Source organism: Stegodyphus dumicola, chromosome 1, assembly GCF_044657685.1.
Source record: "Stegodyphus dumicola isolate Sdum_Otavi_A_Nest chromosome 1, ASM4465768v1".
Classification (NCBI taxonomy): Eukaryota; Metazoa; Arthropoda; class Arachnida; order Araneae; family Eresidae; genus Stegodyphus; species Stegodyphus dumicola.
The window spans coordinates 83,010,323-83,028,971 of NC_140768.1; the positions used below are offsets into that span (position 1 = coordinate 83,010,323).

At 31.4% G+C, this 18,649-nt stretch overlaps 1 protein-coding gene and 1 long non-coding RNA gene across 7 annotated transcripts in view; one reads left to right on the forward strand and one right to left on the reverse strand.

The window, feature by feature from the left end:
* Positions 1-18,649, forward strand: part of LOC118184290 (uncharacterized) — a 207,732-nt gene that overhangs the window by 73,058 nt on the left and 116,025 nt on the right. Inside the window, exon 1 of one of the 5 annotated variants that reach the window (XR_015041230.1) lies at positions 8,916-8,959. The exons of the other annotated variants lie outside the window; for them this stretch is intronic. This is a non-coding gene — a long non-coding RNA (uncharacterized LOC118184290). Of the gene's footprint in view, positions 1-8,915; positions 8,960-18,649 lie in introns of those variants that run through there. 5 annotated transcript variants of the gene reach the window in all.
* Positions 12,331-18,649, reverse strand: part of LOC118184289 (cytochrome P450 4c3-like) — a 162,302-nt gene continuing 155,983 nt past the window's right edge. For both annotated transcript variants that reach the window (XM_035353940.2, XM_035353941.2), the window contains exon 11: positions 12,331-15,861. In XM_035353940.2, coding sequence (XP_035209831.2) covers positions 15,698-15,861 — 164 coding nt within the window. In that variant the 3' untranslated portion in view covers positions 12,331-15,697. The remainder of the gene's footprint in view (positions 15,862-18,649) is intronic.

Here is an 18,649-nt window from a genome sequence, read left to right on the forward strand (position 1 = left end):
CCTAAGACTGTTTGCTGAGCAAGAGATGTCCTCAAGAAAATTGTATTATATATTAAAAAACTACTATAAAATTATAGAATGAAATGCCGGTTTAATCTACCTAACTAATGCCAGTTAAATCTACCTATAACCGCTTAGAGTACAGGAGGCATCAAGTAAGGAAAAAAAAAAATACAGCAACAAAAATAAATTTTAAAAAATAATCTGAAAGCTTTCAGTCCGTATGTTACATCCAAAGGGGCGTTTTGTTTCATTTATACATACATACAGGTTTCGATGGCATTTGGATTAATGTCCCTTTGTACTAAAAATATTTAAAAACATCATATCTTTAAAATTTCCGATAGACAGTCTTGTGAGCTTGAGATAAAAATATATTGTTTCTTACAATGTTGCCAGTGCTCGCTTTGAAATCTTTGAGTTCGTTAATCAAAAATTCGAGAATAAAATGTCCCCAACAGAGTCAATAGTCAGTATTATGTTGAGCGTTTCAAAAAATTCCTTTTGTAGCGTGCTGTAAGAAAATTTTGTATCTTTCTTGAACAAGTAATGCAGGAATTTGCGACATCACAGAAGTTTCCGATAAACCGTTCTTAATAGTAGCCCAGACCCATAAATTTTCATCATCGGTGATATATTCTGGAACACTAAACATTGTTATAATCTCTATATTTTGTGGATTGGGATTGATTCCATGTTGAACGACTAAGTATCCTAGTATAGTCAATTTCTTTTTTCCGAATGTCTTTTAATTTAACGTCAGCCCTGATTAGATACATTTCAGAACTTTCCTCAAGGGTTAGTGGTGATCTTAGAACTTAGGTGTATGCACAATATATCTAGATATCAAACACAAATATTCCAAATGAAACCTCTTAGTACCCTGTCCATCATTCATTCGAATGTCGCTGGGATATTGCATAATCCAAATGGCATACCTGTAAATTAATAGAGATCATCCGGTGTCACGAAGGCTCTATTTTCTTTGTCTTTATCATCAACATCTGTTTACTAGTAGCCTGGCAGATCCATCATAGAGAAAAACTTTGCACCAGCCAGGCAGTTCAAAGCATCATCGATGCAAGGTAACGGATAGATGTCATTTTTGGCCACTTTGTTAAATCTTCTATAATCGATACAAAAACGTCATTTACCATATTTATTCTTAACTAGCACGACTGGATATAATCATGGATTGTCTGATGGTTTTATCAAGTCTTCGTTTAGCTTTCTCTGAACTTCTTTTTCAATCACATGTCTCTCAGTAGCTGATACACGAAACGACCTTTGCTTCATTGACGAGCTGTTACCTATACCGATTTTGTGCTTCACCACTTTGCAACGACAGCTTTAATGACGTAGCTATTGGTGAGACAAAAAATAAGCAAATTAATTAATTAATTAAGCAAAGAAATATGTCCTTTGTTGAAATATATTCCTGAACAGATATGGTTTTTAAATCAAAAGCTGCAGAGAGCTGACAGCTGATCAGTTGTCCAAAACAAATGGAAGATAAGGAAAGCAAATCGGGAGATGATATAAATTTATTTAGTGACATGGATTCAAATACTGATGATATAAACGATGAAGGTGATAGTAATGATCAGGAGTAGAATGAGAAAAATTCTGTTCACAAAATACCTAAAGGATAACAAATACTGAGCTCCCAAAACAAACTGAAAGAATCAAAAAAAAAAAAAAAATTATTTACAAATACCAGGCGTCTTCACCAAAGATTAATTGATCGTGTTAAGACAAATAAAGACTGTGTAAAGTATTCAAAAGTTTCAGCTGAATACTTTATTATTCGAACTGAATAAGTAACCACTTATATACACTTAATGAATGAGTTGAAATATTCCAGACTTGAACTCTAGAGAATGGAGACATTTCTACAATAATTGGAACATAAAAGAAATAAATTAACAGGAGGGAAATTTAAACAAAAATCAACTTGATTTTGATTGGAAAATCAATTTGGAAAGGACTTGGTTTTGGTGGGTTTACAACTCTTTCAAAACTTTTTCCATATACGACGTCTTAACCACTGAGCCACAATGCGAACCGTCGAAAAGAACAGTTTTCGCTGCAATGTTGTTACCAGACGTTTGGCAAGATTCTTACGGTTCGCACTTCAGAATTAACTTTTCCACACATTTTGCTCATTTACGAATTATAGCATAGAAATTGATAAAAATTGCATTTATACCATATTCGATTTCCTCCATCTCAGCAGTGTATGGAAACATTAAAATGTTCTTAATTTTCAATTTATTCTGTGTTATATTATTCCATAAATGTATGATTAATATTATCGAAATCAGAAATTTTAGTTGATTTTTATTATTTAGCGAACTGAAATCATAGACTATTAGTTTTTTTAGCAGAATATTTAGGAATATTTTATGTAGTCGAATCCAACAAGACATCAGTTGCTAGCTGTATAGACACACAACGGAACAATGGTACTTAGGTAGAATGATTTTAGTTCTTTATCTCTCCTCGCTACTTGTCGGCGACTGTTAAGGGAAAAACTCATCTTTGCATAATCTAGTTGATTTCAAATTATTGTCCTCCAGATTTTACCTGAAGCGCTACTGTATAGATTATTCACCTTCTTGGAGTGAAACTCGTGAAAAATCAGCAAACTGTTTCTAGAAACAGAACCACGGAAATCCAACTACGAACTAGGAACACGCAGGAAAAATACTACCAAGACCAATCAAAGTATTTTTGGTTTCCTGTTCTTATTTCTTGGCTTGGGAAGAATCAACCCGCAGTCGAAAGCTTACTCTGTTTGTAACTCTGGTGGATTCTAAGAAATTTTCTTTTCAAGTTGAGATTACCATCATAGCTAACAGAACGGAGGCTACGAAACTATAGCATAATGAAGTCTAACCTGCGCTTGAACGCATTGGCGTTTGAGATCATATAAATCAAATGTAGCAAATTTAGCTCTCACTTGTGATAGTACCTTTGGATCTGTTTCTTTCTAAACTCACCTGATACGGGACGTTTTAGTTTGTAATCTTTTGTACGGCCCACCACCGGCAAGCGTAAAGTCTCTGAACACTGTTAGTTTCACTTGTGAACATGGCTATTTAGTTTGTTATCAGGGATTTCCCCATGTGTAACATGGACACGAGTTATTTTCCCTTTAAAAATTCCTTCACGAAAACACCCCCCATAGGTAGATAGCCCTCGAGTTGCTTTTCTTAATCAATCAGCCTAACACCTCTCTTTTTTTACTGAAACTGATTTTGCTAGTATTTTATAAATAGGAACAGAAGGTCCTTTGACTTTTGTCAGTATAACGAAGTAAATATATTCATCATAAAAATTTCTATCAAACTGTTACAACAGTTTGGTAGAGATTTTTTAAGATATGGTAGCAGTAACTAACTTCTAATCAAGAATTTAATGTATTATAACATTCTGAGTGTGGTATGTTATATTAAAGATTTTATGATAATAACAACAAGAATTAATGTAACTTGCATACATTCGTTCGACTATAGTTTTGAAGGCTAATTAGAACCTTCTTCTTCAATTTATGGTTTTATTATAATTGAGACATGTTATATTCAACATCGATGAGTAACTGTGGTCTTTGCCTGTTTCCTGCAAGATTTATCTTGTTCAAGATATTTCCTAGAAAATGTATGATAATTATACGAATAATTTACAGCTTGTTCGGTGACTGGTTTCCAGCTTTAAACACGGTAAATATTTTATCATAATTCGCTTCTAGGGGCGGTTCTTACTTCATGATTTTGGATTATGAACACTAACGAAAGGTATATAATTTCCTATTAAAGCTAGTTTTAATATAAATCTTTCATAATTTTCTTTCATTTTCATCTGTGTAACTCATTTTATTATAAAATATAAATACTTATTAATTATTTTAGTTGTAATATTTAAAGCAGGTACTTGCTTCTTTTTGACTTGAAATTTTGTTATGTTAATCTAGTTCGCATTTTCCAAAAACTTATTTTCCATCTCCTAATTTTACGCATTTATCTCATAAACCAAATGTCTTAGATTTCAGAAAATTGCAACATAAACTATTTAAATATAACGAAAGCACTATAAGGAGAAATAATAATTCGTTTAAATTACCTGTTGCAAAATAAGTTTAAAATAGCAATGATTAAATATGAAGACTCTATTGAATGAATGGCATAATATAAAATAAACCGCTGATACCATTGTTTTTGTAGCAATTCGACAGAACAAATCACATGTCTGTGTTTGTGTGCAGAATACATGGCATGTCACGCGGCATTTATTGTCACACTATTGCTTTTTAAATGTATTGCTTTAATCATCTATTGAAATTGTAACCTTGACTTTGTTTTCTCATTTCGATACATTCTCAGGAAAGACAAGCTCCTTGTAAATTTATTATTCATTACAAGAGTCAAGACATAATTAACTTTTTGCGTTAAGTCCTTGTGTTATATCATAAATTTATATCACTATTTGTGATTCTCTAAGTGAACTAATTTACTTTCTGATTGCAAGGAATGAAATTAATGGAGTGTTTTCTGTGGATTGGGCAAATTTACATTCAGTAGTCATATAGCAAAATAAAACCTTGCTCCAGGCCAGGTACAGCAAATATTGTATGTTTCCATGCATCAGCCTAGAAGTTTTCGCTACAGATGAGTCAGATTCCACTTATGTGCGAGTTAAAAATGTTTTACAATGTAATTCGATTCCAGAAATGATAATGTAGAATAAATATTTGAAAAAAAAAGATATTTTATTTAATCCTAATAGATTTAAATCAAATTTCTCTAAATCGGTATCCGACTGGTAGCTTTCTCTAAATTCTGGTATATATTTTCAAGAAGGAAACGCAGGTAAATGTCAACATTCTCCACTTTAAAAAAATCGTCATTAACCTCGTAGATAACGTCGGTCTTCAGTTTCTGTCCATAACATTTTTGATGGTATATATTTGTTGCGAAAGGTATGATGATCGTTTCCATTCGAAACTGACCCCGCTGATTCTACTTAATCGGCGATCGATGCAATATCTCTACCTTTTAGGTTTGTACCGCTTTTGACCATTTTGTATGTGGACATCATCAAAGAAAGTCTTATGAAGCGCGCTACATTGACAGGTTGCAACAGAGATGCAAGACCGCCAGGAATCACATCATCAAATGTCTTTATTTCTTAACGTCTGTTCTTCAATTTTCTGAACAACGGTGGTTTATTGGAAACGAATTCCTACTATATCCTTTATCCAGCTATTATATGGTGTTAAATACTTTTTTATATTTCCAGTTTGTGATGCTTCAAAGTTATATTAGTTTCGAAGTTGAATACACAAAAATTTTAATGCATCAGTATTTGTTTTTAACTCTGCTGATAATTTTTGGCAGAGCATAATATGAGTTCTTATAAACTAGTCGTAAATGTTCATGAAACGACTGCACTGATCTACAAGATCAGGAGAGTCTATTGGTTTTACTACATATTATTCAGGATCTTTAGTCATATTTAACATACCTGATTTGTATATTTTTGAGTAACACTCTATCCGTTCTGTGGCGATTCTAAAACGTCGCCATGTAAGTTTCTTCTATAATTCAGGGAAAATGATTAATGTACATGTGCAGCTTTTTATGTCTTGCGCATTTTAAAAATTTCAGATTTTTCGGGACTTGCGTTGTAAACTTAGCAGGATGAGCAGTAGTTTTTTTTTCCCTAACGTATTTTGTTACGTAGGGGGGGAATGAAGAATTGTTATGTAGCAAAGCAAGAACACAGTTGAGGAGGAAGTTCTCTCGTGATTACTTGAGAATTTTTATCACAACTGGGAAAGAAAGTGAAATTTCCTCACTTATTTGGCCAAAACGTCACGTGCGCATGTTTTAAAGTTGGAAGAACTGAGAAAGAGGAACTGTTGGCTCTAAAAAATTCTCTTTTATCCTGCAATGCTGCAACTCATATTTTTTTGAATGGATGAGGATTTATACTTACATTTCCGTTCGTCTAACCCAGTTGATTTGGTTCAGTATAATGCATCAGAACAACTTCTTGTATACAAGTTAACACTGACTTCTAAAGTAAACATTCTCTGTAAACTCAGAATAATAATGCTTAAAACATTGCTAAAATTCTCATTCAGCACAGTCAAAGTCTTGAAAAGGTCTCTTAAATAACCACAGGTCACAAATACCCATCTTCCGAAGTAACTTTATTAATTCCACACCACATTTTAATATTCTATAGCAATTTTTGGCTCGGCCTAGCGACAATAAAATGCACCACCAATTGAGTACAAATACTGATAGTCATATAACAGGCGGTACAGCAACTCAGCTCGCGGCAAGTAAATAAGTAATAGTTATATCTACACTAGTTAATATGTAACTAGATTTGAAGGTCAAACTGACACTAGACTTAGAGATGAGCTTTCCGACTTTTGCTGAATTTTTATCTGAAAAATCATACCTGTCGTCTTATTATGCGAACCAACTGACATTTAAAATCATGCAACGACTGCCTACATCTACTTATCAACATTTTAATAAAATAAAAATAATCAGAACATGAATATTGATAGTATATAAATTCAACAGTTCTATTTTCCTCGCTCTTTTTTCTTAGCATAAAATATAAAACAATTAAATACACACCGATGCTTTATTTAAATATGCAGAAATTTTGAACTCACCTCCAGTGTGCACGAATTCAGTTTCCTGATTTCTTATTTCTAACATGATGTTCATTTTTTAATTTTTAGTAATCGTACTAGAATTGACAATAATTTGAGGTGTGCTATGTGCGTAATCTGTATGCAAGTAATCGCAAAATTTTTCTTTACAAAACGCCCATTTTGTACATTTTTCTGTTCAAAAAGGAAGTAGGAAAAGGGATTTTATTTTTAGGAAGAAAGACAAAGAAGGAAAAATATTATTAATTGTTTATTCTTTGTAATATTTTAAGGCAAAATATAACTACAGCAATGAACGAATAAACAATTTTAAAATGTCTTTAAAATATACTTTTTCTCATCATATCAGCGAGAAAATAAAATAAAAAGATGATAGGAAAGGAATGGTGGGCGGGACACCGGAATTTCACCATTGGTTGTATAGGTATACTTTTACTGCACTAACTCCCCTCTCCAGTTTTGATGGAGAACACCTAGGGGGGGCGAATCCAGGTCTCACAGCTTTCTACTGTGCGCTATGTCTTATGAAATCTGGTACTACATATACACTCGCATGCAAAATTAAGAGACTTGACACATTTTGTAGAATTTCTAAAAAACTAGTGGAGAGATTTCAGTTAAAACTGGTGTGAATATACATTTACAACATAGAAAAAGATGTACCGTTCAAAAGTCATTTTATGTTCGCATGATTATCAATAAACCTCATAGTGCAGGGTAGTTCAAAACCCACGTTGTAATAGCGAACAAAAAAATGATTCGAACATGGGGTATGCTCCCTTCTCACAACCAAACCAGTCACGCAGTGTTCCGGCAGACTAGACGGGAGGCAGTGTGGGAGTCTTATTTTGAAGTCTGTGGCAGTTAATCCCATTCTTGCAACAATGCAGTTTTCAATTCCGGAATAGTTCTCGGAGGGAGATGCCGAGATAAAATCGCCCTCCCAAAAGCATCCCAAGCATGCTCTATATCAGTGGTGCGCAAACCTTTTTCGACTGCGACCCCTTTTGTAGAGAGAAAATTTTTGGCTACCATTAGAGATAAATGTTCACAAATACGATGTATATTCCCCGCATTTCTTTCGTTTCATTGAATAAAAATATCATCATATCTGACTCATATTAATTTTATTTATAATTTTAAGAAAATACTTTTTGTATAACACAAAAATCAGCAAATTGCCCTTTAATGAGACGTATGTGGCTGCAAGTTTCTAATTATCTCATCGATGTTTGGATGTATGTTGCTAACTGCAATTCGCATATCATCTTCAGGGTCTAAACGCGATCGGTATTTAGTTTTTATTGAAACTAGTTTGCTAAATCCAGTTTCACATAAATACGTTGATGCAAATTGTATTAACACTCTGATCGCATTCTTGCATAAAACGGGATATTGTTTTTCCACGGATAGCCAAAATTTTTGGCAAGGCTGAGTCTTAAATTGATTTCGAAGAGTATAATCACTAATTAGATCTATCAACTGCTCTTTCTCACTAATTTGAAGAGCTGAACTGCGCATGTCAAAGGAAAATGGATCACGAATCCAACCAAGATCGTTTTCAGGAAAATCCTCGAAAAATTTTTCTTTAACTTTTCAATGTGATTGGAAATGATGTTTTTAAATGTAAATATATCTAGATTATTTTTCTTGATCAAATCGTTAAAGCAAGGGAACATGTAGGTGCTGTTTTTATTCAGCTCAATTTACCAGAGACTAAGCTTATTCTTAAAAGCTTGAATTTTACTGGCTGAAGTTATGATAGTTGAATTCTCACCCTGCAAGCTCAAATTTAAGTCGTTAAGTTTTTCAAAAATAAAATATCAACTAAATAGCTCAGCTTCCCTAGCCAAACTTCATTGATATAATAACTTGCCAATCTATGTTTCTTTTCGATTAAAAACATGTACACTTCATTTCTCAAATCAAATATCCGTCGTAGTATTTTCCCACGTGAAAGCCATCTGATTTCGGTGTGTAATAGTAATCTCTCATACGTTGAGCCCTTCTGATTGCAAGGTATTGAAAAGAGACGGCTGTTGTGGCTGTTGCATTTAATGTAGTTAATTGAACTAACAGCGTCTTGTAATACGTTGTGCAACTCTTCATCATATCTTTTGCAACAAGTGCTTGCCGATGAATCATACAGTGATTAAATACCATATGAGGCGCCACCTTCTGAATTAAGCCTCTGAGCCCTTTATTCGAACCTGCTAATGCTGCAGCACCATCAGTACAAACCGCAACACAGTTTGCCTTGCCCAGGTAAGGAACTTTGTTTCAAAATATTCATTTATTACTTCGAATATTTTTTCTCAAGTTGTTTTTCCTTCCAAACGTTTGCAACATAAAAACGTTTCTGTTATATCTTCATTAAAAATAAACCTAACGTAAATAATTAGTTGTGACATTTTAGTAATATCGGTAGTCTCGTCCAGTTGTAAAGCAAATACAGATGAATTTTGTATGCGTTTTATGACTTCTGACTCGATATTTCGTGACATTTCGGAAATCCGCCGAGACACGGTATCTCTTGATAATGGTATTGTTTTTAGTTCATTTCTATATTTATCGCCATGCATAATTGATGTCATCTTAGTTGCTGCAAGAAGGATAAGGGATTCTCCAATTGTATAGGGGTTTCATTGTTTTTCCTATTAGATAAAAAACTTCTAAAGAAGCTCGTAATGCTTTCTGAGGTATTATTGAAAATTTCCTTAAATGTGCACTTTGAATTTTCAGATTTTTAGTTCGTCTTTGAAAAAAATCGGCATGTTTATTTTGAAGTTCTTTATGTTTAGTTTCCAGGTGCCTTTTTAATTTAGCTGGTTTCATGCTCTCATTTGCTAATTTTTCGTTGCAAATGACATATATCGAGCGTTCTCCATAATCAACAACACCATACTTAATAAATTCCTCATTGTATTTTCTTATTTTTTTAGATTGGGCATTTAGTTCAGTATTTTGCGAGTCCTCATCAGTATTTGTTCGTTTGTTAGCTGAAGATGTACCTGGTGTACGTATTTCGCATTTATCCATTATGAAGATAGATGTTAAGTTATTTAAACTAAAACAAATAATATATAAAATTTTATCATTTTTTTTTTTTCGAGAAATTCAATAAAATTAACAGAGATCTTTCTCTAATGTTAGTACATAACTGATAACAAAGAGTAGAAAAACCCGATAAAAACATAAAAAATCATAATTACACAACGTCACATGATAAAACTCGAGGATAAACTAAAACAATTGCAGGCCAACTGCTACATGCTACAACTTCATGCGAACACTGGTATGCAGCATGCAGGCATAATGCATTTCATAAAAATTTGGCTACCCCCAAAAAACTTCTGGCGACCCCCACAGGGGTCGCGACCCCTAGTTTGCGCACCACTGCTCTATATGCTTAAAGTCAGGAGATCTGGCTGGCCAATCCATCCAGCGGATACCCTCACTTATTAGGTAAGCGACGGTCATCTGACTCTTACGTGCATGAGCGTTGTCGTCCATTAACAGAAATTCTGGGCCAACTGCACCGATAAAAAATCAAACATAGGGCTCTAAGATCTCCTCTCTGTACCTCATAGCAGTCACATAGCCTGCCAAACAGAACATACATAAAACCTGCCGAAACCTTTTCACGTCCATCATAGTAATGATCCTTTTCTCTGAAGAGAGAAGGATGATATCGGGTTGCAGGTTTTCTCCAGGCACAGATACGTCGAGAACAGGGTTCAGTCTGAATTTCGATTCATCTGTAGCACGGTGCTTCACTGTCATCTGGTCCAAGGCACATGTTGTCTACACCATGGCTAAACGCCCACTCATGTGTGTTGCAGTAACCGGGACGTTGAGAATCTCTGGGCTTAGCTATTAATCGAAGATATAATTTGGTAGGTAGATCGTAGCTTCCTTCGAAAGCCTGCAGTCCAAAGGTTTTTACTTTCATATATCAAACAGCTTCTAACTGCCTAAAAAATAAAAGTAAAATGCAGTGGAAAGTGCAGAGAAATTGAGTTAACGTTTTGTCAAAGAGGTGCCGCCATCTATCGTGCGTCGGGTGAATTACTATATTTTAAACAAAGGTGTCCATGATGTAAGAAAATAATAATTTGCAGTAGTAAAAAATCTATATTCAATAATGGTATAATTTTTTTGTCTCCGTTTTTTTTTCCCTTTTTATCTCGCGCGACAGTCACGAGATCAACCTGCATCTTACATCATCTGCATGACTTGTTCCGCTACGTATTCCCCGAAATTTGCATATTCATACGGCAGAAGCTTCATATGTCGGGCATTGTATTTAGAGCTTAAATAAGTTTTTGAATTATTTCACTGTGTGAGAAAAATGAGCTTAGAAAGTATTTCAAACAAATGTTTCACATAATTTCCAGCAATTTAAAAATTTTACTAGTGATTACTTTATGGAAATTAAACAATCTTTCAGATCATGCTTTGGCCTTTTTTTCTGCAATCATTCCTAATGTGATGCATAATATGATTTTAGTTATTATTTAAAATGTTCTGATTTTTCACAGATGAGAGCACATCTGATTTTAGTTAAACAATGTGCATTTAATACACTATCAAAATCAAAGTTATTGTAAAAAATTTGAGTATGAATGGCAACTGTAAAGACCAGAGCTTAAATTGCGCAGGAGCCCGGCTCCGGTACTTCTTAGTTTTTAGGATAAATCATAATTCTAGCCGGAGCGCACCGGAGCCCTAAATCAGAAGGCTCCAAACAATTTCAGTAGAAATTTGATCTCGAAAATTTTATTTTTTGCAATAAAATTATATTACAAATCGCTTATTAAATTTTAGTTTATCTCTTTACATTTTATTTAATTTTAATTTAATTATTTAGATATCGAAAATTTTATTTTTTGCAATAAAATTATATTACAAATCGTTTATTAAATTTTAATTTATCTCTTTACATTTTATTTAATTTTAATTTAATTATTTAGTTACGTTTATCTTTAATTATTTAATTCTTTTAATAATAACAATTAATTATTTTTTTAATTAAGTAATAATCGTTAATAAGGTAATAATTGACAAATAATAATTATTAAAATTAATTAAATAATAATTAACTATTTAATTTTTAAATTATTAATGATTTTTAATAGTCATTTTATTTATTTATTTACTTTTGTTCCTCTTTGCTGACGGTTTTTCATAGGGCTCCGGCACTTCTAATTTTAGAAATTAAGCCCTGGTAAAGACTAACAGTTTTTCTTGTGCAGGAACAATTATTTCATTATTAAATTCAAATTTAGATACTTAAAAGTATGTCATCTATCTAAATCAAAAGAAATCATACAGAATAGAAATTTTCTATTCCTTTTCTTATTAAAACTGTAAGAACAATTTCCTTGTAAAATTGGAACGGAATGTATTGTTTCTATAAATTATAATGTACAAATATATTAAATCTTTATGAGAGGGAAGTCTGAATGATCGTTTAGAAATTAATAACGTAAATGAAAAGAGTGAAGTCCATCTATAATATTATTAAGTAAAAATTATTACATTGTAATTAAACATTTTCATTTTCATTACTTCTAATTTAAACGTTTTCTTAGGTGTAAAGAAATTAACCAATTAAAAATAAACAAGCATGAAAATGTTATTTCATGAAAAATTTTATTAGAGAAATTACAACAACATAACTAAATCCCTTCAGGGGTTATGCATATTTCTTTCATTAATGTTCTCATCAAGTGCTACAGATAAGCAGTTAAATACGTATGCTCCATGTACAACTCAAAGGAAATACATATAATTGTCAGTATGAATGAATGTAAATACCAGTTATATAGATTAATATACTCTATACAGTATGACGGTATACCTATTTTTTATTAATATATAGCTTATTTCAATATAAATGCACAGAGTGCAGAAAAATGAGTACATGATATTTAGCAATAGTAGGTAAAATGTCTGTACACTTAAACAGTGGAATTTCATAATGTATAATTAATTATACACGAAAGATATTAAAATCACACTCTGATAAATTTTTCAAAGCATATTTTAATTACAGCTTATCACAGTTTCATATTATGTCAAATAAAAATAAAAATTATTGAGCTCTTCTTTCCTGAAATAACATCTTTAAATATATCTTAGGATTGAAAACTAATAATAAATATTATGAAACAAATCAGAAATAATTTATACACTATAAATATCTTCTGTTCATTAATTCATAAAAATATATGAAAATGTATTATGTAAATGAGGGACACTGAAGATTTTATGTGAAAGACCTTAAAAGTCTCTTCCTAAATTTAATCAAATGTATATGCTTTTTAACACGCCTGCTCAAACAAAGGTACATAAAAATTAACTGGTGCGTTCTATTGAAAAAAAAAATTTTTCTTAGTTTGCTTGTAAAAATATTGAAATATTATTTATTTTTAAATGATTTTCAAAATCATAAATCTATGGCTAATTATTAGATTAACGGATCAGTTACTTGTTAGTACATGAAGTCTGTGTATTTGATTTCTTTAAATACGTAATTTCAAATTGTGAATTTGAACTCTGATAATACTTTTTAATATATGATAAAATAATTCCAAAAGAGCTCGTTATGTGTATTAAAAAAAAGCTTAGGTATGCCATAAAAATAAAGTTTTAAGTTTAATGTAAAGAAGTGGAGTTTCCATAATGTATAAATATATAAAATTGATACAAAATTAAGTAATACAAATTATAACTAGTACAATAATAACATAGCTAAAACTATTACTGAAATTACATATTTGTCAGAAAATATTACATTTTTTCTAGCTCAAAGTATCTGTGTATTAGAAATTTCTGTAAATTAATATTTTTTTGGTAAATGATATTTTCAGGTGATTAAGCACCTTAGTTCCTAATACTTTAATTCCGGGAATATTAGACATCATTAACTTAAATATTTATATTTTTGAGATACTGTAGCTGTATCTCAAACAATATAGTTAGATTTTATTATTATATGGTACTAAAAAGAGGCTTGAAATCTATATTTTGTGAATTTATGTCATAATTTACTTGCATTTTGTGACTGTGTGTTATAATTTATGTTAATATAGTTTAATAAAAAAATAAAAAGGTCCTAATACAGAAATGAAGTGTATGGAATAATTACATATTTATCACGTAGTTTTACTTGAAAATATGTAATGTTACCAAATATTGCTTATATTGTTCTTCCAAAGCTATAAAATATACAGAAGAAGATCTGTGTATTGACTAGCAGGATATTTTCTAAGGGCTCATTAAAAAGGAAATAAAATTCTTTGACAAAGTATTACCCTCTTGAGACGTTGAAATGATTCCAACTTCAATTTAAATATCAAGTCTTAAATTAATTAAGATGGTAAGCCTCCTGGAAGGACTTTCTAAGGGAAACTGGCTCGTATACATGCTACTCATGGGTAAAATCACGGAAATGCCCATACAGCCAGCCTATTCGTCGGGATTCGAACCCTTTTGCTTGTAAGACATAAAGTATGTAAAAATACATAAAGTATGCACTATTAAAATGAGTAGTTGCTTTAAGAAAGACTATTAAATTTGCTCTGTGGTAAAAGCAGCGTAATGTAACATAATAGTATTGCACTAATATTAATTAACTGCACTTTTGAACTTTTATAAATATTACATTTAAATTGAATTTAATTAATATTTCAATATACGTGTTACATCACCACTTATAAAGGAAGAAAACTTGAAAATAGAACATTTAAGCTTTACAGACATACATAACAACTGATAAGTCTTGATTGAGACTTTAATGTAATTTATGTCTACAACAGTCCAGTTAATGTGATTGATTGTTGTAAATAGCAGGTTAATAAAAGCTTGCTATTATTATTATATTAATATATATATGTATATATATCTTATTTATTTCTACAATGAGTATTGTAAATTGCGGAAGAGTAAATATGGAGTAAATACTTATCATGAAATGCTATAAATCAGTAGACATCATTGATGATAAAGGAAAGAAGCTTTATACTCAGCTATATAATAAAATATGCTAATTTGTATTAATTACACAAAATAAAATTAGTTGAAGTATATTAAACAGAAAACATTGTATTGAAGCTAATTTAATCAGAAATAATATTATGTTTGGACAAGGCATAATGCAGATAAATTTATTTAAAATAAGTGAAAACGTTTTTCAATTTTGTTTGCTTGCATATGGGAATAATATTCCTGTCAACAAAAGAAATGATTACAAGTAAGTTCATTTGCTTGCTAACGTTATGCTGGCATATTATTCATAGATTTAGGTGAATAATAATGTACATGTGATATTCAGAGCCAATTCATTTAACATTCATACACCAAATAACTGTTACCAGTTTGCATTATCTGAGCTTTGCAAATCGACACCTTAAGGAAAAATTGCTTTGAATGCGCTGATATTTGGATGCTATGTTTTCTGCGACAGTAATATTTTGAGTGGATTATTTCTTTCGTAATTTGAGTTGTTGAATGTGCTAATAACTGGATTCTTCTTGTGTAGCTCTCAGTACGTTTCAGATATTATCATAGGTTTCAACATTTGTCAATATGACTTTCCAAACACATGCTGATAAGTTCAAGACACAGGAACGAGTTCGACATGTACTGACAAGTTTAAGGCACAAAGATTAAGACACACGCTCACAATTTCAAGACATACATTACGCGTCCACATAATTAAGTCAGCGTTAGCAATAGTTGCCTTTTATTCAGGACACTGATTGTCTAATTAATTTATATCAGTTCACCATATTCATCGTGTGGTATCTTGTATTTTTACAAAGCTGATTACATTAACTGCGTAAAAAAGTATAACATTCACACGACCAAGACTGACGGTAAAAAGTTTATATGGAGACTGTACACCAATTACAGTGTCTAAATGTGTTCCTCACGAGGTAGTCCATAGTTTGGGAAATTAAATAACATCCTGAGTGTAATTCTCTTCTTTTTCTCCATTCATCTACTTCTAGGAGTTATCTGCATAATAATTCCATTGCGCGACCTGAGGACCATTTCGGCTGTTAGATGAAGCTGGTCTCTTGGGACGAGGGACTTGACTTCATAATTCATCAAAACATGTGCAAGAACCACCTTCTGTTCCATCATGGCGAATCTTTGGCCTGTAAAGAATGAGTGAGGATTTATTTTGAAATGAGCATAATCGTCCTAATTTAGTAAATAAATAAAAAACACATACTCTGGCACCAAAAATGTTTATATGCTGGTTGGATTAACTAAAATTTTGAGAACACAAAGACTTTTCCTTGAGCTATTTTTCTGAAAAAAATACAACAATTTCTTTTAAATTAGCTTTAAAATTTTCGGAAAGAACTCCTGCTTATTATTTTTTTACTACTCAATTTTATGTTATGTTTATTTAAACATTTAAAGAATTGTTTCGTTACATTGTGGAATTACAATTAAGTTTAACTGACCAAAATATTTAATTTACATCTCGATGCGTCGTTTTTTCTCGGACTCGCTTATTCCAGAGAATTATACAGATTTGAGTGGGAAGCAGTTTATTATAAATTCAAGAAAGAATTTGTAACCTTTTAAGTATATATTGTATCAAAGTTTGGATATTAACCGCTAAGCTTCCCTATTAGCGAAAAGCCGCTTTTGAGATGGAATTAGAGATTTAAGATAGCTTGGCTGGTAAGCTTAGATTTGATCTAGAGTTTAGTTAGCGACCCCATCTTGATTAGAAAGTTCTTAGCTCTGCAAATAAAGACACGGTCAAATGTCAGATTGTTTCACTTCATTTACCAGACGACAGGAAATTTTATTTTGTAATATATTTTAATCTGTCCTTCACAAACGGTAAGGTAGAATATATTTATCTATTTGTGTTTGCATGCTTTCATTATTTAGTTCACATATCAGTAAGTGTTAACTCACATCGTAGCTTTTAAGTAACATTTGGAAAGTAAGAGTTAAATTTGAAATAGTTAATAAGCAGAAATTGCCTCAAACAATTGCTCCACTATAACTGTTTTACTAATTTTAAAGTAAAATCATTATTTTAAGAATTTTACAATTTTATATAATTATTTACCTATAGTTGATACAAACTGAACTTAAGTATTCATTCTTAGTACTAAATTTATGAAATTCTATAAAGCTGTTCCGATTACGTTAACATTATTTTGGTATCAAATTTCCCAAATCATTTACAGTTAAATATTTCTGTCAAACAATTTAGACAAGCTTTACACAAATCAGAAGTTTTTAAATCCAAGCTGTGGAACTCTTAATTTGGATTACACGTCCATTTCTATAATATTACGTTTTAATCAACATAAAGTAAACTCAAAAATCATTACATCGAGTCCTAGCTAATGTTCCAAGCACGCAATATTTAGTGTTTTTTTAATATAAAATGCGTTCAGAAGATATGAATCACGTTAAAACATGAAAATATCATTCACCACGAAACATATTTTATAAAAATTAAATTAATATTTTATTTAATTTATTGAATATCATATTGAAAATATGGAAGAGTATGGTCAGAGGAATAATCATTATAAAGATACACGGCTGAAGTGCTGTTGAATCTCATAAATTATTTAAGTGACATATAACATAGAAATTTTCATATTTTAAATTTTGGGCGAAAAAATAAAGTAGACTGAGAAGATTCTAAAAATATATAATTTGTGTAGGTTTCGAAATTTTGAGAGACCGAAATATTTTTTTACAAAATATAAACTAGCAAGTCCACTAGTTTAGAACGGACAGATGTCTGGTGTGGCCACAATAAAGCATTTCAGCTGGTAAAAAGCATATTCATAAACATTATTTGCCAGAACCTGTTTTATTAGCTGTTAAAAGTGTGTTTATAAGTCTCTCTGGAAAGAAAAAAAACTACTGTCGAAATGCATTCATAGAAAAACTCAAAACCCGAATGAAAGTTTTAACAATTGCATCTGGACACGCATACCAAAAACTCTGAGTCATAACATTAAAGTTTTGATTATAATTTTTTCCTGATTTTTATTATTTTTCATTATGGCAAAAAAAATTCTGTACTAAATCCGAATTACTGTGCTTGAATTACTCTTTTTGGTATTAATGCATAATACATTTTCACTACCGTAAAGTCGAAAGATAGAACCGTGAAATTTCGAAGGCTTCTTCTACTGCTCTGGTGAACTATCAAAAAAAAAAAAAAAAAAAAAAAAAAAAAAAAAAAAAAAAAACTTGCTGTTTACCTTTGAGTCTGATTACAATGTATTATGAACAATTAACCCTTTCGCTGTCCTCTTCTGTCCGCGAAAATTTCTTCCCAGCGACCCTTTGTTTTTCTCAGCGTGTAATGTTGTTTTCTCTGTACATGCATAAGTTTCCATACATAACTTTCGTAGTGGATGAATGTAAATGACTACTAAGTAAAATTATAAGGAAATAAAGCATAATGGAAAAGTAATAATATCTCTGCTTATTTCTAATAGCAGGATTAATTTGATATCATCTGATCCAGGCGGTCCACTCCTCCCAATTTTGTTGTTGTAATCTTTTTTAATTATTGGTTTTTTAAAGTTATTTTCCGTGCTTCAACTTTAATCATAGAGTTATTATGGACTGTACTCATCAAACGTATATCCTTCTCGTCTTTTCAATTCACAACCTCATTTTTTCTCATTTTCTGCTGAGTAGATGTTGAAGATCTTTCACTGTCTTGTATCTTATGCAAAATGGCGCAAATATTCATGAAACCGGAAGGGAAATTCAATTAGAAATAGAATGCCTGATTAGTACTGCCCTCTAGGAGGTTTTAGAACAAACAAAAATAAAAACTCAAACAAGTAAACATTTAGAAAGTGTTTTAAACGTTTAAAAGTTTTAAAATGTAGAAGAACGCTTGAAGCGCGTTACGGCCGCCCTGCAGAAGTTTCACTTGAA